At 33.0% G+C, this 27,728-nt stretch overlaps 2 protein-coding genes and 2 long non-coding RNA genes across 10 annotated transcripts; 3 read left to right on the top strand and 1 right to left on the bottom strand.

Moving 5' to 3' along the window:
• Nucleotides 1–319: 319 nt before the first annotated feature.
• On the top strand, nt 320–6,581 carry LOC106625557 (LITAF domain-containing protein). Of its 6 annotated transcripts, none has more exons than XM_014245380.3 (3): nt 320–474; nt 5,571–5,890; nt 5,951–6,581. In XM_014245380.3, exons 2-3 carry the CDS (start codon nt 5,598–5,600, stop codon nt 6,054–6,056), a joined length of 399 nt encoding a protein of 132 aa, XP_014100855.2. In that variant the 5' UTR covers nt 320–474; nt 5,571–5,597; the 3' UTR covers nt 6,057–6,581. The 6 variants fall into 6 exon arrangements, with proteins under 6 accessions (XP_014100855.2, XP_014100856.2, XP_014100857.2 ...); XM_014245381.3 differs by having other exon boundaries at nt 385–531; XM_014245382.3 differs by having other exon boundaries at nt 408–430.
• Nucleotides 506–1,329, bottom strand: LOC138857632 (uncharacterized). Its single transcript, XR_011396803.1, has 2 exons — nt 1,209–1,329; nt 506–1,154 (listed from the first exon to the last, which is right to left on the bottom strand). It is a non-coding gene; the product is annotated as an uncharacterized lncRNA (long non-coding RNA).
• A 3,438-nt stretch (nt 6,582–10,019) lies between the features above and the next one.
• Sms (spermine synthase) lies at nt 10,020–26,833 on the top strand. 2 transcript variants are annotated; one of them, XM_036363872.2, is made up of 4 exons: nt 10,020–10,424; nt 19,461–19,572; nt 25,498–25,620; nt 25,716–26,833. In XM_036363872.2, the coding sequence occupies exons 1-4, from the start codon at nt 10,143–10,145 to the stop codon at nt 26,297–26,299; spliced, it is 1,101 nt and encodes a 366-aa protein (XP_036219765.1). In that variant the 5' UTR covers nt 10,020–10,142; the 3' UTR covers nt 26,300–26,833. The 2 variants fall into 2 exon arrangements, with proteins under 2 accessions (XP_036219765.1, XP_036219766.1); XM_036363873.2 differs by lacking the exon at nt 19,461–19,572 and adding an exon at nt 20,629–20,737 and having other exon boundaries at nt 10,024–10,424.
• On the top strand, nt 11,329–19,224 carry LOC138857633 (uncharacterized). Its single transcript, XR_011396804.1, has 2 exons — nt 11,329–16,333; nt 16,391–19,224. It is a non-coding gene; the product is annotated as an uncharacterized lncRNA (long non-coding RNA).
• Nucleotides 26,834–27,728: the final 895 nt, after the last annotated feature.

Below are 27,728 nucleotides of genomic sequence, written 5' to 3'. Positions count from 1 at the left end.
AACTCGACAGAATTCTGCCGCTACAACAACAACAACATCATACAATTTTTAAAATTTCAATCAATGAGAATGTAAGATTGTTAATCATCCAAAATTAACAAAACATAAATTGGAAATTAATGAAAAAAACAAAAAAAGTTTTTGACAAAACAGATTATAAATATTTTTTGTTAGACGAATCACGCTCCGAAGAAACACCGTCTTATATAATTAAATCATGATAGCGATGCATCGATATGAGTTATTTCATATCAAAAAGTAACATCAATTATTTGGTCTCCCACTCAAGTATTTACCATGTCATTAGCTACATGCATTAATGGGTTAATGTCATCTATGTATTTGAAGACAAAAATACCAAAATATAAATACCTGAGTTCCACATTTGTGGATTCAACTTTCATATTCAGTTGTCTTTTGTAAAACTTTCGTATGTATCGTAATTTTCAGTTGTTAAAAATATTATACTTTGTGGTGAGCCCTATTGGTCGTATTTTTTTGTACATTTATTATTATAATATATTTATTGAGGTCAGTACATGGAATTAAACAGTGTGTGAAAGGCTTAAATATAGATATCGTTCATGAATTTATGCTACTACTAATATTGGAATGTACATATTGAGTGATGAAATGTAGTGTATTTAACAATGACGTCACTAATAATAAGACGGTTTCGTTAGAACGCCATCATATTTTGTATACGTTCTCTTTATGCACATTCTGGAGTATAGAAAAGGAACATCTCATAAAAACCACCAACTTTCGCATATATAAACTTGTATAGATCTTTTTCATAAGTAGATGTGTTGATGAGCCTTTCATATGTTTATACTAATATGTATAGTTCGCATACGCACAAGTATTAAAGAAACGTTGGTAAATGTATAGTTTAGGTCCCCCAACTAAGGAGACCTCAAAAATGAATTTTTTTTAAATCGTCTTATTTTTAAGCGTGGATTACAAATCCGTGAGCGGAAAGTGAATTTTTTCAATATTTCTATTTTTTTTAATTTTTTTTTATAAATATGCATTAAAAATAAAAAATTGTGATACATTTAAATTAATTGTTTAAATTTTTTCTTTGAAAAACCACTCAGTGTTCTAGTTTTTTTTGGTGTATTTACTCCTCTTCTTCATAAACGTTTCTGAAACTTTATATTAAAATATCAATGTTAGTGCACTTTTATTGTGATATTAATACTTACACATACTCTGCATCGTGATGAATTTTTTAACTTTAATTCATTTTTGAGGTCTCCTTAGTTGGGGGACCTAAACTAAACATTTACCAAATATTTATATAAGCATACAAGCCAAATTTAATTTATACAAAAAATTCAAGATCCAGGTGCCACAGACAATAATTGTTACCTAGGTAAACTTATCAGGAGCAATATTGCCAAACAAAAAATTTATTTCAAGGGAGTTTTACTGCTCGATTTCCAATCTCCACAGAAAAATCTTGATGTAGTATCCAGAGCAAATAGAGGATGTTTTGCAAATCAAGAATATATGTATATAGATATAGCAGCGGGAAAAGTTTATATATATGTAGAGTGGTCAAGATATTTGCGTTTAAAGTTGAACATTCCAACTATTTAATGTGCGTAGCTAATTCGTTTGTGCACAGTTATTTCACATTAAATATTGTAAAAATAACTTTATATCAATATTTAATTTATTGTTCGATTAGATTTATTCACACATTAACAAAACTGTTACATACGGTGGCTGTATCTGGAGAACATCCTCTATCCGCCCATATCCATTTTATTATCGAAATCCTGAGATATTATTCTAAAGCCGACCCCGAGATCATGGGCTCTCTCAACTAGCAAAAAAAAGAGTTTCGGATCATTTTATCCATGGTCTTGCCAATCATTGATAAAATGATACGAAACTCTTTGAATCGAGAGAGCACTGTCAAGGTTCACATTTTTTTATAAGATTTGACAGTGGTGGAACTAAGGAAAGAAATAAGTTTTGAGATTTTTTAATGTATTTTTTGGGTATTTCTCGGTTTTCATATAACAGAAAAATATATATAATAAATATTAGTTTTAACAAACTAGATATCCTATATGCGGTCTAAATATATGTACATGTTTTGTTTTTAATCAAATGATTTTCGAAATTAACGTTTAAAACTAAATATTTTAATTACAATTACAATTTAATTACTTACAATTTTTAAATAACCTAAACATGAACCTTATTTCGAAGGCGAACGCGCTTAATGGTGAGAAGTTGACCTCAAGAGAGGCCTGTGAAAATTGGCTCTCCGAGTTTTTTGCCAATAGGGACGCAGCCCTCTACTTGTACGAGAGGAGTATAATGAAGTTGGCATCTCGTTGGCAACAAGTTTACGAACAAAACGGCGCATATTTGACTTAATGTACACAAAGTTATCATCTTTTGAAAAATCAATAAAAAACCGAACGAACTTTTTACATGACCATAATTTTACTTTTTTATGTTTACATTAAAATATTTAGATGATTTCATATTTGTTTCTTTCTAACGCAAAGGATTTAGTTCGAATATCATTTTATTTAAAACAAGAAATGTGATTAATTCATGAATGTTTTATAATGAATAGAAAAAAATGTAGAGTAAAAAAAATACGTGTTTTTTAAAATTCACAATAGAATAGGAAATTGCGTTACAATTAATATCTATTTTGTCCCCTTCAAAGTAATCCCCCTCGGACATAATACAATTGTGCCAACGCTTCTTCCAATCCTCGAAGCACTTCTGAAATGCGCTTTTCGGTATGGCCAACAGCTCTTTCTTCGATTGTGGCAAAACGCTTTCTTTTCATTGGTTTCCTCAGTTTTGTGAATAGCAAAAATTCGCAGGGAGGCAATTTAGGTGAATACGGTGGTTGAGGCATGATAACGGTTTTGATTTTGACCAAAATTCACGTATAAGCATGGATGTGTCAGCTGGTGCATTTAGCAATTTCGAAACAAACTTCGCTGTCACACGTTGCATGCACAAAACAATCGAAAAAATTTAATGACATGAGCCGATTGATATGCCAACATCTTCTGCCACTTCCCTAATAGTGATTCGAAGATTTTCAAACACAATGTTTTTCACTGTTTCGATGTTTTCTTCGCTTGAATCCACTCGACCTTCCCAAGCGACATCGCTTCGCTCTATGGGCGCTTGAAAAGTTCCAAGAAAATCCGACGTTTTCGAGCCAAATTTTATTTAGCAATAAGGCCCATTTCAGGTTGTAGTATGGGTATGTAAACAAGTAAAATTGCCGAATTTGGAACGAAGAGCAACCTGAAGAGATTCAAGAGTTGCCATTACATCCAGAAAAAAAACGGTTTGGTAAGGTTTGTGGGCCGGTTCATTCATCGGTCCATATTTCTTCAAAAATGATGCCGGTGAGAGAGTAACCGTCAATGGCGATCGTTATCGCGCCATGGTAACCGACTATTTATACCTGAAATTGAAGCTCGTGATCTCGGCGACATTTGGTTTCAACAAAACGGGGGCATATGTAAAGTCTAAAGTCCATGCGGACAATCCCGCTTCGGGTCAGACCTTTGAACAAAAGGTCATTCGCCAGTTACCAGTGGAAATGCTCGAACGAGTCATCGAAAATTGAACTCAACGGATGGACCATCTGAGACGTGGCCACGGCCAACATTTAAAAGAGATAGTTCTCAAAAAAAGAATGTTCCTTCAAATTATAATAAACATTCCCCATCCCCAGATGCTACAGTTTCCTTTGCGTTTTGCATTTGCAATGCCAATTTACAAAGCTCAAGGGTAAACGTTAACAATAGCTAGCTTAAATTTCGAAAATTAATGCTTTTCTAACGAACAATTGTACGTGGCTTGCTCCGGCGTCACTTATTTTTAATGCTTGGTACCGTAAGACAGTTGGTCTTGCAGATGGGCGTAATCGGACCACTTCTACGCCCACAAAACGCCATTAATCAAAAACAAATAATTTGCCTTAACTAAGCTCCACAACAAGATACAAGACATTTTTTTGGTACACAGGATCACATTAGGGAGGGGCATCAGCAGTTAAAATTTTTTTATTAAAGTGGTCGTGGTCCCGCCCCCTAATAAGTTTAATGTGCATATCTCCTACACCACTGAAGCTATAATAACAAAATTCACTGGGAACAAATGTTTTTTAGCATCTCGATCGACGGTGTGAAAATTGGTGAAATCAGGTGATAACCCTGCCCACTCCCCATATAACGGTACTGTTAAAGACTACTAAAAGCACGATAAATCAAGCACTAACTTTTATCTCTGGGATGGTACAAGATGGTTTTATAGGAATCACGTTCAAAATTAGATAGTGGGCGTCGCACCGCTCACTTTTAGGTGAAAACCCATATATTTGGACCTGCTTAACCGAACCGAACGAAATTCGGTACATAATATTCTTCTCATATTTCTATGTTATAGTACAAAAATGTGCGAAATCGGATTACAACCACGCCTATTTCCCATATAACATCATTTTAAATTCCATCTGATTTTTTCACTTTCCAACAATAATTATATCTGCGTGAATAATACGTTTAAAGTATGCCACCTTGTGACCAAAAATTATCTAAATTGAACCAAAACTGTTCAAGCCCCTAGGTACTGAATATATGGACCCCAGTGCCTATAGTTGACTTTTTACCGAAAATATCGGTCAACATAGAACAAGGCGGCAATATCCACGAAGAAATCTAAAACGAGTATACCATTTGACTTTGCGAGAGTATAAAATGTTCGGTTACATCCGAACTTAGCCCTTCCTTACATGTTTCAATATAGTTTTGAAGGAAAGTATAAAATTTTGTTATGTTGCGTTACTTACTGCATTGTTGTACGTTATTGAACATTCCGTACCTTTCAATTAGAAAGAGATTTTTAAAAGTAAACTTAGTGGCACCCTATAATAAGATCTGGACACATATCTCACAAACTATTACGTCAAATATCTTAATCGAATTAGGTGGAAATTTGCTCCATTAAACATCCTCTAAACATTTGAGTATTGTGCTTATTTCGAAAATCCGTGTGTACTACCTAAATTTGGCCAGAGAATACAAATAAACTGAGAAGGTGCAATGTTAAGAGCTTTTTGCGCATGCCTATTTAGATTTTCATATAAGGTATACATATGTATATATACATATAACATGTACATATGTATATACTTAGTTTATTCCGTTTGTCCAATTCAATGTAATATATATTTTTTTTAATATTTTACTTAAAAAATTGAAGGCTGTGATGTCGATTTACAAAATATTCAGGTTTTTTGTTAATATTTTACTAAAAAATTTATTTTGAATGTTTGGGTTTTGAATTTGAAAAAAATAGGATGTGCCTCCAAAGCTTTTTGGATATAAAATGGATATCAAACATTTTACCCATTTTCTTTTAATTGATGGGCACGAAACACCAATGGCCCACAATTGTAGTTAAAGAGCATATTTTTTACCTTATTGATAAAAATATTTGTGAAATATATATTACATACAGTACGTTTTGTAGATTAAAATCAACCCTATTCTGTGTTTGTTTTTTACTAGAATCTAACTACTAAATCTCAATAAATAATGAGCAAAGCAAATGGAACAACGCCCCCGCAATATACATACGTTCCTCCACCATCGGCGCCACCATCTTATCAGGAAGCTGTTGGTGGAGTTAAACCGGTTGGACCATTTACACCAATTGCAGCATCTACTGTTCTATCATCCAACAATGCAATTGTAACCACGGTTGTACCTATCGGTCGAACTGCTACACATATGATATGTCCTTCTTGTCATATCGAAATCGAAACTACTACACGTACGGAACCAGGCATGATCGCTTACTTGTCAGGATTTATAATAGCTCTTTTAGGGTATGTAAAAAAGCTTGACATTACTCAGAATTAAATAGTTAGTGTTTTGTTTGTATTTAGTTGCTGGCTTGGTTGTTGCCTTATACCATGTTGTATAGATGATTGTATGGATGTACATCACACCTGTCCAAATTGCAAAGCATATCTTGGACGTTATCGACGGTAAAACTAAAATTCAACTTGGTTCTAAAGTGTGAAATATCCCAAGTGGTATTTATAAGATTTTATAGGATGAAAACTATTTAATTAATAACGAAACTATAATGAATATTTACAAAAATGTAATCAACATTAATTAACAAAAATGTCGTCATCAATAAGCCTATTCTTTAAAAAAATCTTAGATTAGTTCTGGATTTACATACATACATATGTATGTATAGGAAAGAAATCAACAATTGGATGTAAATGACCACAACATTTTTTTTAACTCTATTATGTTTTAAAGTTTATTTAAAACTAAATCGAATATATGCAAATGCTCAAAAGAAATTTTTTCGAATTATTATTGAAGAAATTGTATATCACATTTTTAACGAAACTTAGAACACATATGTATATCTATTTGACTTTCTGTGTTTGCTTTTAAAGCTTTGATTCGTAACGCTTATGTGCCTTAAATAAGTTATTGTAACAAACTTCAACATGGCTTATTCATTTAAAAATACACCAATTACTTACAACTACAGAATGATATAAGAGAATTTTACATTATTTAGTATAACTCAATTAAAACAGGGAGTACACCACTGTTGGTGTAAAGGTAGGTAAATATAAATTCTGTAAAAAAAGCCATTGATCAATGCTGATCGTTACCATAAATTTCTGCTATTTATAAAAAAAATTATTGGTGTATGCATTAATTCGTGCGGTTTTCTAAAAGAGGGCTCTACTAGTATTATTTCGCGTCGTATTCATATGTGGCTATATTCATTTCAAAGGTACTGCCATTGCGCGTCGTTTTCAGTAGATATAAATTGTTTGAGCGTGAACAACAATTTGTTTCATTCATTTGAAAATGTCGAAATTTGTACCAGATAAAGTGTTTTTGCGGGGAGTTCTTCTTCATTATTTTAACATGAAGAAAAGTGCTGCCGAAAGCCATCGTATTTTACTGGACGTTTATGGTGACCATGCTTTAGCCGAACTAACGTGCCAAAAGTGGTTTGCACGGTTTAAAAGTGGCAATTTCGACTTAGACGACGGAGAACGACCCGGACAGCCAAACAAACTTTAAGACGAAGAATTGGAGACATTGCTCGACGCAGATGCATGCCAGCAACCGTTTCCAGACGATTAAAATCATTAGGATTCATCCAGAAGCTTGGAAATTGGGTGCCTTATGAACTAAAGCCAAGAGACGTCGAACGTCGATTCTGCATGTCGGAAATGTTGCTTCAACGCCACCAAAAGAAGGCGTTTTTGCCGCGGATTGTCACTGGCGATGAAAATTTATTCATTATGATAACCCAAAGCGCAAGAAATCGTATGTGAAGCCCGGCCAACCATCAACATCCACGGCAAAGCCGAATATCCATGCTGCTAAGGTTATGCTATGTATTTGGTGGGACCACAAGGGTGTGCTCTATTATGAGCTATTGAAATCGGGTCAGACCATCAATGGGGACCTCTACCGAAAACAATTGATTCGTTTGAAAAAGGCCATCGCGGAAAAACGACCAGAATATGCGACCAGACACGAATCAATAATTTTTCATCATGACAACGCTCGGCCACGTGTTGCAAGGCCAATTAAAAACTATTTGGAAAACTGTGGGGGAAGTTCTACCTCACCCGCCTTATAGCCCAGACATAGCACCTTCCGATTACCACTTGTTCAGATCAATGCAGAATGCCCTCACCGGAGTACGCTTCTCTTCAGAACAGGGTATCAGAAATTGGATTGATTCTTTCTTGACCTCCAAGCCGGAGAAGTTCTTTTGGGATGGGATCCACAAACTGCCAGAAAGATGGGCAAACATCATAGCTTCCGATGGGCAATACTTTGAACATTAAATGTATAACAATTTGTTCACAATAAAGTCTTAATTTTCGTAAAAAAACCGCACGAATTAATGCAACACCCAATAATGTAAAAAAAAAAACAGAATTAGGTGTATATTTATGCGCTTTTGAAAAGATTATAAACTATACTCACATACATATGGGGAAATGAGTGTTTATAAAAAAAGACAGTGATACTGCAAAAGACATATATTTCAGTAAAAACGCAAAGATTTCCATCGTAAACTAAAATAATATAACAATTCAACTAATATTTAGTTGAATAGGCTTTGTTTCGGATATCGACGGCACATCTTCGCAGCAAGGCGTCCTTTAAAATCAATGCACCAATCAATTATTCCATAAGGTGTTTTTAAGCTATTGCATATTTTCAATCGCGGGCCCCGCGGCTGAATCAAGAAATTCCGTAACGGAAATAAACCTAACACGATCACAAAGTATACACAAAATGTTTGCATACTTTTAGAGGTATTTTATCATATCTCAATATTCATGATTCAAAAATAATAATATCTAAGATACAATTTTTTTAATGGCAAATAAAAATATGAAATTTAATAAAAATAAATGATTCAATATTCGGAGTCATAGTATTACCAACATTATTATTAATTTGGTAAATAGCTACCCCACCTTTTGGAACAGTATCTCGCTTGAATTGAACATGGGAATGTTTGCTTTTGAAAAAATCGTAAACATTGACGGTCATTTTACTGTTCATTTGACTGTCGGTGGTGACAGTACTAAAGAATGCAGCTATTTCTTATTTACATATATTAAGGAAGCAATATAAATCGTAAGGGTCTCTTTTTAACAATAATAGTGATGGTCAATTGCCGGGTAAATTGACCGTCAGTACTGACAACAAATGTGAGTGGATTGGTGAACCCATCAGCGGTTTCTTGTAGGGTTATAGCATATCGCCACTCTCACTGCTATTAATGTGAACATAACTATACATATTTAAATTTTATTCTCATATGCGTAGTTTCTTTTTCTTCCTTTCCTGCAATCGTATGTTTACAGGTACGTGTACGTACTTATATACATATGTACAACCAAATAACTGTCACAAAATGACATTGTGCGTTTACAGAGTGACAAAGCGAATCAGCGGGTCTATGCCGAACTGAATATTGTACGTGCAAATGAATGTATCAGAATTAATATTATTTCCGGTTGAGTGGCAATTAGATTATAGTTGGGCAATTTGGCATTTGAAAATGGGACGCTGTCAAAATCAAATTTTTGTGCATGAGGTATTTTTTGACAGTAATTTACAGTTGTCGCTTTTATTTGGAGACGTCAGTATATTGTCGTTTTGTCCTATCGTGCTCGTTTTACGCTTCTTCGTTTTGAAGAAATAAATTCAGAGGAAGCGTTGGATCAAAAAAGTTCTAGCAAGCACTGTAAAGTATTCACCGGATATTTGAAAATACTAAAACTTTTATATAAATATAAATAAATAATACAATTTTAAGAAAATTCACATATTTTTAAATTATTTTCAGTATTGAACGTTTACTGCGCGATTCACGATCCGCGCATGTGAATTAGCCTTAACACTGCATCTCCACAGCCTATGCATTGCTAACCATCTGTGAAATTTACTTTTTTCTACAAATGTATAGTTTAGAAAAATAAGATTTTATGGTTTTAGACTTTAAGAATTGTTGCATAATTAAATATGATTATTGATACTTACTTACATATGCTAACAATTATCATTCAACTATTAACCATACATATACATACTATTTTCCATGTTTTGTTAAAATTTATGTTTTGAATAGTACTTAGCTTAATTGCAGTTGCTTTGCTCGCATCATTCTATCGAAATTATGCATGCACATGTTGCCTCTTAAAAACGTGTGTGCAAATGAAAACAGCTCTGTGGAACCACCAAAATGACAGTTCATTGCAAGCAATGTATGGCATTAAATACAGTTAGACATCAATTGCTGAACATTAAAAATGGCAATATTGCTAGCAATTCAGACTTTCAGCAATTTTTAATTGTCTGCCGAGATGCTCCCTAAGCCTTTTGGAAACTCGCAAGGTGTCGCTGGTTGTCGCAAAGCTTTAGTTAATCAAAACAAAATCAATAATACCGTTCGTTTTGACAGATACCACATATTCGTGAAATTTTTTGTCAATAAGTGTAGTCTAATTTTAGAGTGAAATTTATTAATAAAATATTAAAATAACCCCTAATATTTTCATAAAGATGACTGCTCAAACCATTCTTTTCGATTTTACTGTGGATTCAGAAAGGACTACTGATACGAAACAGCGACAAGAAATTGCTAAAGTAGTTCGTGGTGAAGTAGAAAACATATTTCCACAGGTCGAACTTGCATATCAAATGACCATGGAGGATGGATTTTTCTGTGTGTTCACAGAAAACAAGGAGACAATGATTACCTTACGCATTTTTCAACAAGGGCTTGTAACTATGAATATTGAGTATTACTTGGAAGATGGAAAAGAGCCACTGATGACTTTCGATGTAAATAAAAATTCATATATTAACCTTTAATAGTAAAATATGCTAAAAAATAAGAGTTCTCAGTGTTGCCGTTTTATGATAATTTGCATCTAAAACTATCATATGAATCTAAAACTTCTAAATTATTTGCATATGTAATATATATGCATATTTATATATATTTCATTCATATTCAGCGCTAGATATTCACATATATGCATATATTACATATGTAAATAATATCATGCACATGTCTGTTTCAAAAATTTGAAAGTGAATGATTGTGCTCGTATTCAGGAATTATTAGAATGAGGTATTTTTAATATTACCAAGTAATCTTATATCTAGGATAAGTATCATTATTTAAGGGTTTTAACGACTAGGACTTAGAATAGCATCCCCCGAATACGGAGTTAAAATGCGTATGTATGGATAGAGGCCGTTCCATAGATTAAGAAAATATATACATTTGGTTGCCGCTGACTTATGGTTTTTGACATATTTGCATTTAAAATTCAAGTAATAAAGTTTCCATATATATTATTAACTTTTATATCCACTACCACTTCACTAATTCGTTTCTACACATTTGTTTTGCATTCAATAGATCAAAGGCATCAAAGAAATACGCACCTAAAATAGTTGAATTTTTAAACTTTAAATTCAAATATTTCAAAAACCATAAGTCAGCGGCGACTAAATTTACGTATTTTTTTAATCTGGAGAACCTCAGCTTTTAAACCAGAATTAAGGCGATGCTATCCTAAAATTTACCCGTTTCAATAAACGGCAACACTGACATTTTATTGTTAATATAATTGATATTCATATACATACATCCTATATACATATGTATTCATGCCTATCCTAACCACATGTACGATTTTAGATATTCATAATCATGATTGAATAGTAATATATTGCACAGAACGGCATCGAATCCCGGACGCAGATTAACTGTATGTACTACATATATATAAACACTAAACAAACCAAAAATTATAAGTATATAACAAGAACAAGTAAGGAAAGGCTAAGTTGGAACATAACCAAACTTTCGCAATTTTCAAAAATCAAAACCGCGGCCATATTTTCGGGTCTCTAAATTTAAATTATTGAGTTGATGTGCAAAACGTCAACCAGAGGACCGGAATTCATTATTTTATGGATATGAGGGTTAGACCATGTTCTATACCAATTCCATACATATTTAATGCTAAACCATTAATATAATTATATAGTAATAAAGAAAACTTGTTCACCTAATTTCATTAAATTATCACACATATTGACCAACCTAAACAGTTTCAGTCAGCAGTAACGTCGGAAACTACTATTCAGTGTATATTGGTGACAGAAAAAGCCCTGAGATTGTGGCATCAACTTTTAAAATTGCTCAGTTATACTCGAGAACATTATTAGTAAAATATGCTCTGTTGTTGTTTTTGTAAAGGTTATCTAGTGTCCGTTTGGGTGGTAAGTTTCAGTTTGGTAGTCGCGCAGTTCATCTAACGGGAGGCACAGGAAACGAGCTGTTTCGACGGGTCGGACCATAGGGAAGTGAGTGTTAGATGAGTGTGGTTCGTTGGGCATGTATAAATTGGGTATGTTGGGGTCGATTCGGGATAAGTAGGAGCTTAACCTGCTACAGTATCCAGAACGAAGTTGCGCAAGGGTCGCTCTAGATTCACGTGCAACTCGAGCTCTACCTCTGCGATGGGTGGTGGTTTGACTCCAAGTCCGCCATTCACTGAGAGGTAGTCGGTGAAGGTGTTGATGGCTCCACTGTGAATGGCGGCCGTTCCCACGATAGTCGGGTCTACGTAACCGGAACGGACCGAGATTTTATCCGGTCAAGGACTGTCAACTCGGCAGAATTCTGCCGCTACAACAACAACAACAACAGCGGTCAGTGCATGTATAAAGTTCGTTGCGTCCGAAGTCTGGTCGGGGTACTGTCCAATGTCGTCGACGTAATCATGAAAGGACCTCTTGATGTTTCAAGCAGACGACTGCAGCAGTGGTTTCTACGAAAACATCCCAGCCCTCACAAAATCAGGACCATTCCACTTTAGCAGACTTTCAAAATAAGTACAATTAAAAAATATAATGAGTTGTATGTAATTATTTTATATATAATATATTAAATTGTGTATCATGTAATTTTTATTTCTGTGGCTGAGAGTTTAAGATCTCGACGTTTAAAAAACTCTCTTGCGAAAATTCGTCAGGTGTGTGGGGCGCCAGTAATCGTTGGATTTAGCTAGTAGTTAGTGACTAGTAGTTAGTGAGTGTATCTAAAATGGTTAAAATTGGTCCATGTACCATAAAGAGGCTGGTGTAATTTCTAGACTCTGCAGAATTCCTCAAAATTATTTGGGGAATGTTTTCTACGGCTAAAGTAACAAATTTAAAGTTAACGGGAATGTCGAAAATCTCTATATTAGAACTGACGGCTTATGGCATTAAACTAAATAGAGTATACTTTAGAGACTATTTCCGTTCAATTTCATTAAAATCATATAATATAATATGGAATGGTTTGGCGTTATATCATATATATAAGTCAATAAGTGTAACATGTTTATTTTTCTTTGTGTTATCGGCTACCAATCACAAGCAATTGAGTAGTCACTCGCCATTTTTGGTAACCTATATGTATTTAAACGAAGTTTTGCAATAATTTTAGATAATCCAAATATCCCATTGTAGGCTGTATTATAATATTTAATATTAGTTTACTTCGACCTAAAGTTAGAGCAAAATATTCCTGCAACAGATTTTGGCTTATGAGAAAATATCGACAATTATCAATAAACTAGAAATGTGACAAACGCATCTATTGTAAGAAGATAGCAAAAAACCTCTCACCTGAACACAAATTTAATATTTGTCGTTAATGAGTGAACAGTTGGTAGACGACAAATTGAATCACGTGAGTTCACTCGACGGCCGATGAAGGAACCAAGCTGAGTAGGGAATATACCAAAGCTCAAGTAGATTGAACAGTTTATAAAATGAAAATTATTTAATTTTCGGATGATTCGATGGACAATATAAACGATTTCTTTCATATGAAAAGATAGTAGACTCATTCCCAAGTATTATTGCAACTACTAAATGCTGGTGGTGGTGGTAACATATTGGTGTCAATTTTTTTCTGTATCAAAGATCGGGAATAACGGACCGATACATGTACACCGACATTTCACAAAATGTAATGTTGTCATAAATTAAAGAGATATGGTATTTTAAAATATCAAGCTTTACTTTCCTCATCTCAATTTACATTTTTTTAAATTTCAGAACTTTTAGGACGCATGAAAAGTATAAAGAATAACTTTATAATTAAAATAAAGATGTTTAGAAAGCTTTATCAACAAATGTAAAATAAGATGTGTAGCAGTTATCCAGAATAACAGATTTTCTACTAAATATTAGTGCAGGAACGTGTTTGTTGACATTAATGTAGAAGGATGATTAAGGTTAGAGGTTTGTAAAGAAGGCCCTTGTAGCGGCTTTAATCTCCTCATACGGTGGATAAGCCAGTGGTGTATGCTAGTACGAAAGTACTAAAGTACGCTAGTACTAAGCGTGGGGTTCTTTGTGACATATTTCTCGTATATCAAGCGTACCACACATTAACACAATAATAAAAGTATTTTTCGGTCAATATTACTGCCATTTGTTTATGTTAATAATTATTTTTCACTTTTCATTTTGATGTACTTTAAGAGCGTGTTTTTTTTTTAGTTTTTTATTTAAACTATATTTATTTTAATAGAATTCGGCTGCAAAACAAGTATACAAGGCTGAAATTTTGACCGTAGCCATCTATGATGTACGGTTATATATGTATATGCGTATTAAATTTGAAAGGATAATTTTATATTATAGCACTTGGAAATATACATACAAATTTATTGTTTTTGTTTAAGTATTATCTGTTGAGAATCTTTCTTTTCTCATTTATATTTTAGAACAAGGGTTCGGATACAGAAAACTCTACTTAAAGTCACTGAGTGGAGTGTAGAAGTAGAGTGTATCTGAAAATTTCCGCAATTAGAGTGTTTAGGATGCAATCCCGGGATTCAATGCCTAATATGCAAATATTTTTTTCAAATGGCTTTCTTTTAGCCATTATGTAATTTATATTTCTCAGCTAGGTTTTATTTTAATATAAGCTATACATACAAGTACATAGTTTTAATATTATTGTAAAGAAACTATATGTCAATGAGCGTACTTAATCAATTAATCTAATATATAATGGTTCCGCTTTATCTCAAATCGTATCTTTAAATCAAAGAAGTTGGATTTTAAACAATAAATGCAAATATGTTGGCAAAACCGGAAAAGTGTTAAAACTCATGGTAAAAGCAAAAATCAGAAATATTTTAGACAGACGACACGTTCAAACTATGATTTGTACAACGATCGCCCACGAATCGTTCGACATAGTAAAAAATTGTTAGAAACTAAATCGGTGCAGTTTTTCCAGCATGACCCGTATACTGAATATTAGCACCCCTATCCTTGGATTACAATCATATTTGATATCTTATTCACTCTTATTATAGGTCATATGATCACTAACCATCATTACTATGTTTTGATGTATATCCGAAATTATTATTTATTATTATTATTAATATTTATTAGTATAAGAAAATGCTTTACATTACGTTACATTAATGCCCTTTTAATAAAAACAATACATTTTTGCTTAAATGCTATATTCCTGGTTTCGCGGTCTTAAAAAATCGAATTTTTGAAAAAGCTGTTGTAGGACTACAAAGCTTTTTTTGTAGCCGCGTGAATATCGAAAAAGTGAAATATTTAAGCGAAGTTGTAACAGCGATAAAATACAAAATGCCGAGTAATGATGCTATGTGTGGTCAGTTATTAGACTAATTTTATTTTCAAAATTCTTCTCCTTAAATAATATTCTAAGCAATATTGCAATACCGTTCAATACATACTTTCCGCTAAGTACATAGTTTCGTTTTCTATTAGTGCATATATACACAAATATGTAAGTTATATAAAAACAGTTCATAAATAGAGAATAATCCAAGTACATACTTTACTCTATTGCTCCTTCGTATATAATGTAGTTATTAACAAAAGAGAAATATAAAAAAATGGGAACGCAGCATTGCAAGAGGCTGCTTACATATTAAGCTTAGTACATGTTAAATGGGACTAGCTAATGTGCACAAACAAATATTCATATAATTGCGTGGACGAAAACATAGCGTATGCTACCGCTAGTGTACAAAGCAAGCGCAAGCAAGCAATAAATGTGTAAGTATGTACACAATGCAAATACAATTATTAACTGCTTTGAGGTGACTGACTGCTAATGCTTGCCCTTGAATATTAGGCAAATAAGTAGAGAGCAAGAAATAGCAAAAATATATAGAACATATGACCGTATAATGCATTGGTTCTCAATCGGTGACCCAACAGCTGTATAAATTTCATTAAAATCTACTGAGCGGTTTCCGAGTTACAGTAGTCACCAGTTCGAAAAACATAGTTTTGAGAAAAACGCATTTAAAGTTTCTTGCAGCTGCCTCTAGCTACCTGCTCCTGAGCGCTTTGAAGTGTCTGAGCGGTCTTTGTTATTTGTCGAATAACTTAAAAAGTAATTATCGGATCAACTTGAAATTTTCAGGGAATATTTTCAAGATATTACACTTAACGAAAATGCAAAAAATGAAAAACAAATTGATTTTTTTAAAGTTCTGACTACCCCTAACCCCTTAATTCATATTTTTGTGATTCTCCTACATACTCAATCTTAACAGTTAAATCATTTAGTACATTTATAGCTTTGTGGACTGTCATAAGAGAAGTTAGTTCAGTCGTTCTCCGATATTAGGCCATTTTACAGTTACAGTTACAGTCGGATATCGGAAAAGAGAGTAAATTGTTAACTAGTTTATTGTTTTTCATTTATTCACTTTTTAAATTTTCCGTAGACTTCCACAAATATACAAAAACAAAAATTAGCCGAATTGATTCAACCATTCTCGAGTTTTAGATATTATAGCGAACAGAAATTCGTTTATATACTAGAGGACCCCGTCCACGCGTTGCTTTGGCTAAGGTATACATTTATTATGGTATAAGTTATTCAATATAGTAAAATAGTATTTATGAATAAAAACGAAAACGTTATTTCCGAATTTTAAATTACTTCCAAATTTAAAAATGATGAATACCAATGTTCTTTGTTTTGTTATTAAGCACAAATAAACATAAAAAATATTATGTTGATTTTTTTATTTATTATTTTATATTCAAATTGAAAACAAATAAATTATTTTCAAAGTTGTTAGTTGATGACATTTGAGATAATGAATGATGATTATTAAGATTTTCAAATCCAATTTAATTCAGCTCTATTCGTATCATACATTCTGACAGTATCATTGGAAAACGTGGCAAGAGGACCATTTCTCCATTAAATTTTCCAGTCAAAATGGTTGCTACCATAGTATTTCCTGTAATCTTTTTGATTACCAACCAAACGTGTACCGTTGCATAATTGAGGTGAATTTAAATTACTCTAATAGTTGAACAATTTTCACCCGAAGATTATGTAATGTCATTCCGAGTATTTCTAGATAATTTACGTTTCCATTTTCATCAAAAACAGTAGCGAATGATTTAAAATAAATCTGATAGCCTGGCACCAACTGTTGTAACTGGAAACTAATTTCATCAACTTCTACACTTTTGGCCGCTAATGTAGCCCGATTACTGAGCTATTTATAATCCAAAGAATTATTTTTTATTTTATATTATATTATATTTTTGGAATATAATCTTAATAATTTTTTTTTCGTAATGTACAGCGTATTTGGTTGAAGTTCTATTCCACCATTCCCAATATCTAGAAATTGTATTATTTCTGATAATGGATCAGTTTGAAATTGCTCGCAATTGTTCGTATATATTTGTATTTCAACGTTTCACCATAAGAACGATTACTTAAACATTCGTTAATCTCATTGCGTTAAGATAAGTGAAGACTGACCGGGCTGTCGATAATACCAGACAGTGGTAAGTCAGCACCACCGAAAACTTCATCGTTGCCTTTAAAATCTTGCATTGTTCTGTACAATGCTTCGAGAATATTTGTGAGCCATACATGTGCGTAAAGTTGACGCTTTGCCTTGGCGATGCAATATCCATGCGAATTTCTGTCTTACCGGTTTCACATGGTACGTCCTAAAAAAACCGCCATGTTCAGTTGCAACAACCAGTATAATCCATATACATATGTGTACAAAATTACTGTACTCTTGCAGTAGCTATGTGTTGTTATTGTTATTATTATTTTTTTTTAAGTAATAAAATATTTGTATGATTTTAACATGAATTTTGAATCCATGATTATGATTTCAAATATAATTCAATCAAATCGGTTAAACCGTTCTTGAGTTATAAATATTGTAACTAACACAACACGACTCTTTTATATACATACATATACCAGATATGATTACGAATCGTTTGTATGGAATTATAGAAAAGTGTTGTTTTTAGGCTCTCTCACACAATTTTTCTCTACGTAAGAACCATCCTCGTACTTCAAGCAATATTCTAAAAAAGGAATTAGCGAGATCGGCTTACCTATTTCCGAGATTTGCGCTTAGCAACACATTCAGTGATTAATTTTTATACTCTCGCAACATGTTGCTACAGAATATAATAGTTTTGTTCACCTAACGGTTGTTTGTATCACATAAAACTAATCGAGTAAGATATAGATGATCAGGATGAAGAGACGAGTTAAAATCCGGGTGACTGTCTGTCCGTCCGTCCGCCCGTCCGTGCAAGCTGTAACTTGAGTAAAAATTGAGATATCTTTATGACACTTGGTACACATGTTTCTTGGTACCGTAAGACCCCACAAAACGCCATTAATCAAAAACAAATAAATTGTCATAACTAAGCTCCACAATAAGATACAAGACTGTTATTTGGCACACAGGATCGTATTAAGGAGGGGCATCTGCGGTTAAAATTTTTTTAAAAGTGGGCGTGGTTCCGCCCCTAATAGGTTTACAACAATGATTATATCGGCGTAAAACTTTGCGTGAATAATACGTTTAAAGTATGCCACCTTGTGACCGAAAAATTGTCTAAATCGAATCAAAACTGTTCAAGCCCCTAGGTAGGAGTTTTTACCGAAAATAGCGGTCAACATAGAACAAGGCGGCAATATCGAAGAAATCTAAAACGAGTATACCATTTGACTTTGCGAGAGTATAAAATTTTTGGTTACATCCGAACTTAGCCCTTCCTTACTTGTTATATTATAGATAGCATATTCGGCTATGCGATGTTGTGGCAATGATATACCTTAAATTCTTTTACATATGTATACTATAAAATGTAGTGAATATATTATTTACGAATAAAGGCGAAAACGTAATTGCCGGTATAGGAATTCAAGGAATTGTACTTAAGGTTTGATATTGAAAATGATTTATACAAATATTTGTCAATGAAAAAAATTAGGAAATTGGCATTTTACTGGAAATTTTTTTTATTTATTTTTAGAATTTAGAAAACATGCTCATGCTAAGAAATATATTACAATATTTTTATGAATGGTTTTTCATTTTTTAAATTGGAAATTTAAACTATCCTACCATTTATGCTGGATCAACCTGGACACAATGTACTAAATTTTACTGAAACGGTTTAGCAGTTTAAGAGATAACCCCGGATAAAACGTGACACGTAATTTTTATATACATACATATTTAGATTTTTGTGGCTGTTATAATGTGGTTGCAAGTAGATAAATTTCGACCTTTGTAAATGTGCTTATCGGTTTGTAAACACATGCAACATATTTTCATTTCTTGTTTTGACATATCGAAAAATGTACTGAAAGTTACTTACCAAAAACACCGTTAACTCGAATTATTGTTGATTTTTTATTATTTTACAGATATTTTTGTCATACTTATATGTTTATCTAATATGTATAATATATTTATATATTGTATTGTGTAAACTTTACAATTGCAGACATTGCGCACAATGGAACTAGTTTTACGTCAAAAATTGCATTCCGATCGTTCCAAGTATTTACCGCCGATAAAACGTGGTGGATACATTGACATATACATGACTAGTTCAGGTCAGCTTAAGATTAAACATAAAAGCACAAATGTATTAATCTACTGTAGATCTGATTGTTATCATCAAAAGAAAATTTCATTAAGAAAGAAATAATTCGTCATTATTAATTATCAAATTAAAATTTCCGTACACAAATCATGTAGTCATTCTACTTTGTATATTCACTTAAAATTTTTTTCTTAGGGTTGGACGAGCTTAAATAATTGTTTTTATTGCCCTTTGGAAATAATGGCACAAAATGACTGTGTTTACCGAATGAAAAGTCGCTTTAAAATGTCAATCAGAGTTTTTAAATTTATGTATACAGACGAGCTTAAATCAAACAGCGAATGAATGATGGGTATTTTGCATTTTTAATGTAGGACATTTTTGTATTTTCGCCCCATTTTCAGCTGACGAAAAAATAGTAGATTTGATTATTTGGTAGCCCAATATGGTACTTATCTCGTCAACTTAAAAGCAAAATCCCAGAAGTTTTGAACTAACAATGATGGCATATTATTCCTTCATTGCAAAATTTTAGAGATAATACTTATATATTTTATTAGCGATCAGATGTAAATTATTTATGACCAAAAAGTAGGAACAGCTAGACTTGATTGCAGACAGAGTAATTTTAAGTTTTAAATTTATATTGAAAGAGGCTATTAAGATATCGATATTTACAGTAAAATAGAAATGCAAGTTATAAGAAAAAATTACCTTTATATCAAAATAAAATATTAGATTTAAGGGTAATTATTAAAAAGTGTTCAATCGGTCGAACTGACTGTTATCGGAGTAGTATGCAGATGCATACATACATACATATGAATGATTTATAGAACCTTATACGTATCTATCATTATATTCATCGATCATTAGTTATAATTGAATAACAATTTATAATTTTATTTAAAGCAAAACTATTTTCTTTTATTTTCATATATGAATCTCTTTCGACATCAACTCATAAAAACGCCACCCACCATCAACCACAATTACCATCATCACCACCACCACCACCACCACAACTTCTTCCTCTTCGATACTATCCGAACGCAAAATTTAACAGTCATCCAAACGCCTTGAAAATATCCTAGCCAAGAAATTGAAAGTTCATTCTGGCCAAGTATTGCCCACTTTGAAACGTGGAGATGTCGCTAGGTATTTTCCATCATCAGGTAATGTTTTCATTAAAATTTTCTGATTTATAACTTTGTTTATACGACGTATGTAATGTAATGTTTGTAATGTAATATTTCGGATGAATAAAGCACGTAAAGTAATTTACGTGTTTATATGTAATCTTAATCAATTATGTAAATGTATTTTGACCCATTCACATTAGCCGGCGCAGCATCGGCACGACAAAGAGATCGACACAAGCACAATCAATGGCTGTATTGTTGAAAGCGGTCAAAAGTCGTCGACGGCTTTCATCAATTACATTCATTGAACCTAATAAAATAATGATGTGTGATGTGTTGCTGCTGAAGTAAAAAGTTCTGCAAAAAATATATTCGGCTAGTGTGAAAATGTTCTCTTCTTCTGCTCAAAACTATAAATGGTAAATGTTGTAATATATTTATATCCACAAAATGAATCACATACTTACATATGTATAATATTTCCACAATTTAAAAAATTACCACTTCGCGGGAGCAGCTGCCTACTCATTTCAGCAAAATTTTATAGCAGAGTGAAAACATCTCTTACAAGTATTACACATTATTAAACTTAAAATAATAACATGGTAATGAAAATATTATTCTAAAGAGTATACTCTAAATACTGACCCTACAAAAAACGTGGAGTTTACAGCCTTTATCGGTGACCTTTACCACGGTGACGAATTGTTAATAAATATATCCGTACATACGATTACATATGCCAACGAAATAAAAAAAAAATAATATTATTGTGTGTATGTTGAGTACTTAATATTTTTTTCAATACATTGACTCCAGTGTTGTTGGGGTCATACTATTTATTGTATAAAAATATTTTTATACTCTCACCATGTATTGCACAGACCTTTATAGTTTTGTTAACTTAAGGGTAATTTGAAAACCTGTTTGTTGTCATGCCACAAAACGATATTACTCAAAAAAGTACAATAATTGAGTAATGCCATTATTGCTCGTCTTACCAATTGTTAGTCTACTTCAAATAAGGAGTAATAAGTGTCGACCGTTATTATCTATATTTTGTTATGTCTTTGGGGTTGGGTTAAGATTACTCGATATCAATCCGATCCGTTCTGGCGTTGAGTTCAACATCTTGATCTTCTGTGTCTGCAAAAAAGGTTCCGTTCAAATTTTACCGCAGTTAGGTGCAACACTCGTCGTCAGTGGTTAACGCGCTTCGTAGCGCCATGTTGTCCATGCTTCTATAAATCGCGCAAAACAGGCTTCCCTAGAATTCCGGTGATTCCGTACGGGTACCAAAAATTGCCCCAATTGGAGCATCATTCATGTAATAAGCCACCAAACCCCATCACAAAAGAGAAAAGGATGATATACTTTTGTTCTAAAAGGGCATGCAACGAAGTTAGTAAAAACCTTCATAAGAAACCTGTGATATAAAAATTAGTTTTATTTTGATCAAAAAAAATAATCATTATTTGTGATTATATATGAGTTTTTATAAAATTAATCAAAACTAATACGTGTCGGTGAAGAAAATTATAAAAATCCGAAATTAAAAACCATCACCGAAATCGTCGAAAAAAGATTAACATGGTGTTATCTGTTTTTTGTATGTCAATTTTAAGTGATCGATTTTTTCATTTAAAAATCGCAACAATAATCATTATGTACGTTCCCTGATAATTATTAACTTGACTAGAAATCATGCTTCTTGATAGTATCGAGTAATCTCCGCTCAAACCCGGTCTTGAGTTGATAGAACCAAATTCAAATTGTTCTAGAATAGCTGGTGAGTTGATGGGACCATTAATTATTTTAAAAAAGATAAACAGTTCAAGTAATGACCAACATAGTCTGCAAACTTCATTGAGGTTGAACGCTCTTGCACGATGAGAAATGTTTTTGCATAGCTTGTGTTGTGTTTTCTCGATCTTGTTTATAAGTATGAGCAAGGCGATCAAATTGTGGAGTAGTGTTCAAGGATCGACCTTACTAGCGCGTAGTACAACCGAACCAATTACCAATGTTTTGAATGTTCATAAATCTACTTTAGTGTCGTGGTAGACGGTAGTCTCCGATGTAATAATTGGCACGACGTAATTCACGATATCTAGAGGGAGTCTTTCTTGTTGAAGTAGGTAGATATCTTTATCTCACTTAATCTCTCCAAAGTTCTTCATATCATCAGCATAGAATAGAGTTATTCCGACTATTACTCATACTCAAACAGGTACCCTAACTTATAATTCGAAGCTTCTCCTGAGACGCCGTAACTGGCCAGTTTATTTATCAATAAGTTATGATCTACCATATCAATGGTGAGTCAAACCATGTGAATTGGACCCTAGAAATTTCGCTAAATCACCGTTTTTTAAATTTAGCACTTTATTAGGTGAACAACCAGACGCACACCCTGTCATATAAAAATTTCGTCAAAACTCACTTTTTATTAAAGTGAAGGTTTTCACCTTCTTTCACATATTTAGCAATTTTTGTTTTTTACATCAGCCAGTGAACAGTGAAAACGATGTTGATGAATACATTAATGAGTTCAATAACATACTCGCCTCTGCGACCACCTTAGTATTTGGTTATTGTATCTTAGGTGGTGTACATTAAACCTTTAAGAAGGCGAGGCCAAGCCCATTTTTTCGTTTTTAATTTTTAGCCCACAGGTGCCTCTTGCTAATGCAATTCCCTGTGCCAAATTACAGTTTTAAGTCTTTATTTAGTGCTTAGTTATGACACTTTGCTCATCCTGATTTATTTTTATGTGATACAAACAACCGTTAGGTGAACTATTATCTATAGCAACATGTTGCAAGAGTATAATAATGACATTTTTTCTGCGAATTTGTCCTCTCTGTATGCATTGTACCATATAAATGATCAGGATGACGAAACGTGTTGAAATCCAGGTGCTATTTGTCCGTACGTCTGTGCAAGTGATAACTTGAGTAAAAATAAAGATATCTTGGTAAAATTTAGCTAAGCTCCACATTAAGATACATAACTATAATTTGGTACAACGAATCACATTAAGAGAGGAGGCATCTGTCGTTTGAATATTTTTAAAACGTGGACATGGGACGCTTTTTAACAGGTTTTATGTACATATCTTACAAATCACACGAGCTATATCAACCGAATTTGTTCAGGACAAATCTTTTTGCCACCTCATCCGATAGTGTGAAATTGGATCGGATGACAAGCCCACCCACTCTCCATATAACGGTTATGTTGTAAACAATACCAAAAGAGCGATAACTCTAAACAAATACGTCAGAAGTATTTAATGTCAAAATCGGACAATAGGGGTGGCACCGCCCACCTTTACTATATATATAATGATTTTTTTATATACTAGCAGACTTTTTATCCAAAATTTCGGTCAGTTCGGGAATTATCTTCACAAAATTGGGTGGAAACACAAACAACTGGAATTACAAGAATTCCTTCAAAGATTTATTATTATTCCGCTAATTTATTTTTTTTTTCTAAAAAATGTTGATACTTTTATAGCACAGTCAACGAATTTTGTGAATATGATATTTTGTATTTAAGGATTAGCAAAGAAGCGTGTATATGAGTGATTTTAACCCCTCAGTTCAGTTATCGGGTAAATCATACGTTAATCATCAGAGAAGGCTACCAGATGTTTAATCAGTGGCAACGTGTGTATGTATTGATTTTAATTGAAACATTTTTGAACTGATTCCTTTGTAGCCTTTCAGCACCACCTTGCCTGTGAAGTTGATTGCTTCTGATCTATTTATTTAGTGAGTTATCGCACTTTTAGTAGTTTACAACACAACCGTTGTACTGGTGGGACTTGTCCTGAGCAAGTTTGGTTGAAATAGCTTTAGTGGTTTGTGCTAAACGTTTTGGGATTCAACTTTTAAAGGCTTAGTTATAGCACTTCATATGTTTTCGATTAACAGCATTTCGTGGGCGTGGCGATGGTCCGATTTCGCCCATCTGCTATACTGGCTTTCTTATGGTGTCACAAACACGTGTACCAAGTTTCATGAAGACATCTTAATTAACAGGGTATGTTTGCCACGAAGTTTCATAGAAGAACACCTCTGATATAGTTATAGAGTCATAAAAAATATATAAAAGATGAGCGTGACGAGCTGAGTCGATGTAGCCATGTCCGTCTGTCTGTATATACCTACATACGTGGCGGACTACCCAGTTTTTGAGATATTGATTGAAATTTTGCACATAGACTTCTCTCCCCAAGAAGCTGGTCATTTGTCGGAATCGCCGATATCGGAACACTATAGCATATAGCTGCCATACAAACTGACCGATTGAATTAAGTTCTTGAATGGTAGGATGAAGTTTCGGTGCAACCCAGGTTAACGTTTTATCTGGTTTTTTACTAAAGTTATCGGTTGCACGGATGTACGGACGTATAGACAGCCACTCGTCATCCTGATCATTTATATCTACATATATAGCCCTATATCTATCTCGGTTACTTTTATGTGAACAAAACTATTATACTAATGTAGCAACATGTTGCAAGAGTAATAATACTGAAGACTCAGGATCACAGTTAGAGTAATCGCAATAGCAAAAAGTCTGAATTAATCGTAATATTGTACTTAATGCTCAGCTCTGATAAAAAAATTATTATTTTGAATACAATATTTGTAATACGATATTTGTCTCATAATTTTTTGAAATTGTTTTCTTTACTCCCGGTCTATTATGTAAATGAAAATACTACAAATAATAAAATTAGGCAATTATTTGGCCCATTAACATATTGTTTTGAATTTTAGACGAAAGAATCGTCGAATATGACATTGATGCTTTGGTGTTTGAGGAGCGTTCACCCTTTCAAAAAATCCAAATATTGCATTCAAAGACTTTGGGAAACATGTTGATTCTGGATGAATTGCAAAGTGAGTAGATGTAATTTAAATAACATTTTATTTGTAAATAAAATAACTCTGACCATGTTTTATATTCAAACCTATTTAATTATTACCTAATTTAGATATTGCGGAATCAGACTTAATCTACACCGAAACTCTTATGGGCCGTGGAATCGAAAATTATGAAGGAAAAGAGATTTGTATACTAGGAGGTGGCGATGGTGCATTACTTTATGAGTTACTTAAGGAGAAACCAAAGTTCGTCGTGATGCTTGAAATTGATGAATTGGTTATGCAAGCATGTAATAAATATTTAAATACGATTTGTGGTGACGTACTTGAAAAGCGCAAAGGTGATAACTATGAAATTGTTGTTGGTGATTGTGTGGAGTACATGAAGAAATTCATATCCGAAAATCGAAAATTTGATTATGTTTTTGGTGATCTTACTGATATTCCAATATCTGGGGCACCTGTTGGAGAAATTTGGGATTTTATAAGAACAATCCTCGACCACTCTTTTAAAATATTAAAGCCAGATGGAAAATATTTAACACATGGCAATGGCACAGCTTGTACGGAATCCTTGGAGTTATTTGAAGACCAATTACGTTTGCTTAGACCAAAAGTAAAATTTACTACTTCCAAGGCATTTGTTCCTTCTTTTATGGAAGAATGGCTATTTTATCAGGTATGCCTGGCTTGACCGACTGCAATCTGTCACAATTCTCATAATACATTATGTTATCAAATGCAACGGCTATCTTACCAAATTACCTTACGAAATTGTATGGTAAATTTCCTCAGCGAGACCATTTTAGAGACCCGTAATATTTCATGGCAAATTGAAAGTTTATTTAGATCAATTCTGATCGAGAGATTTTCGTGGCTATGAAACCCAATATACCATTTATGTGTTTCCTAGTTTAATAAAATAGTGTTTTGCAATAGTTACAAATAATACCAAATGTGGACTACTAATTTAAATAAGATTCTGTTTAAGGTTAAATCACCAAAGTGATTTATGAAAATCGTTGAGTAATTAAATTACTATTATACTTTAAGCCTAATTGTAATTCAACCACAAAGCTAGGATGATAAATCATGTTACTTATCTAGATATACAGGAAATGTACTAAAACTTCAAACTGTTGAGTACTTAACATCTATATTTTAGTTCAAATACAAATAAAAGTAAAAGTCGTATGCAGAAAAAATATTAATAATCGTATGGTATGAATTCGCTGTTTTTTTTTAGTATCCCATGTATAATTAAATTGTAAATATGTATTTTTTATTGTTTATGATTACACAGGTCAACAAAAAAAATTTTTTCACTGGGTTTTACTTATTAGATTCTTGTTATATAAGCAAATATATATGGAAAAGGATGATTACAAATCGAAAATATATGCTTATTAAGCAATTATATATGGAAAAGGATGATTACAAATCGAAAATATATGCTTATTAAGCAATTATAGCGATTTTACCATTTTTGATTTTCGCACTCATATAAGAATCGGTCTTTCCGTGCTGTTACCGTCAAAACAGAGGGAAGAGCCGGGAGATAGTGTCGCTCGCATCCCTCGTAGCGTACGACAGTATGTGTTTGCACATTACAGAGGAGTAACGTGTTTCATAACTTTGTATTCTCTAACAACCAGTACAAAATGTCTTTGAGAAGTAATAAACGAGACGCTGCCTCGTTTTGCTATATTTTCGGCAAATTTATTAAAATGAGAAGAAAAAAGTATTGTTGCTGTAAAAATATATTCTGGATGGTAAGTTTATTTCCTCTTTTTTTTTAATAATTATTAACTGTTTTTATAACATTTAATTAGGTAATTTTTATTGTAGGCTGGTACCGATGTGAAAAAAAAACAATGAAGTTTGCAGTGCCGAGAACTTGGAGGGAACCAGGGGATCATCTTTCAAGTATTCAAAAAAATTTTCCAAAGCTTTCAGAGACAAAAAAAGGGGGAATCTTTGTAGGCCGCAAATAAAAAAATTATGGATAACGCATGGTTTCTTTGGAAACCATAGGGCTGACAATTATGACGACCTGATCACTGACATGATGACGAATTTCTCCATCATCGGATGTAAAATGCCTCTAAAGATGCATATGTTCC

This window comes from Bactrocera oleae, chromosome 6, assembly GCF_042242935.1.
Source record: "Bactrocera oleae isolate idBacOlea1 chromosome 6, idBacOlea1, whole genome shotgun sequence".
In the NCBI taxonomy this organism is placed as follows: domain Eukaryota; kingdom Metazoa; phylum Arthropoda; class Insecta; order Diptera; family Tephritidae; genus Bactrocera; species Bactrocera oleae.
Note: the sequence above shows the minus strand (reverse complement) of the source record. Positions and strands in the feature narration are given on the sequence as shown.

Excerpts from the sequence above, each read along its gene's own strand:
- LOC106625557 (XM_014245380.3), top strand. The coding sequence starts at position 5,598 with ATGAGCAAAGCAAATGGAACAACGCCCCCGCAATATACATACGTTCCT. Across the intron at positions 5,891-5,950 it reads TTTATAATAGCTCTTTTAGG|TTGCTGGCTTGGTTGTTGCC; the intron begins GTATGTAAAAAA and ends GTTTGTATTTAG.
- Sms (XM_036363872.2), top strand. The coding sequence starts at position 10,143 with ATGACTGCTCAAACCATTCTTTTCGATTTTACTGTGGATTCAGAAAGG. Across the intron at positions 10,425-19,460 it reads AGCCACTGATGACTTTCGAT|ACATTGCGCACAATGGAACT; the intron begins GTAAATAAAAAT and ends TTACAATTGCAG. Across the intron at positions 25,621-25,715 it reads GATTCTGGATGAATTGCAAA|ATATTGCGGAATCAGACTTA; the intron begins GTGAGTAGATGT and ends TACCTAATTTAG.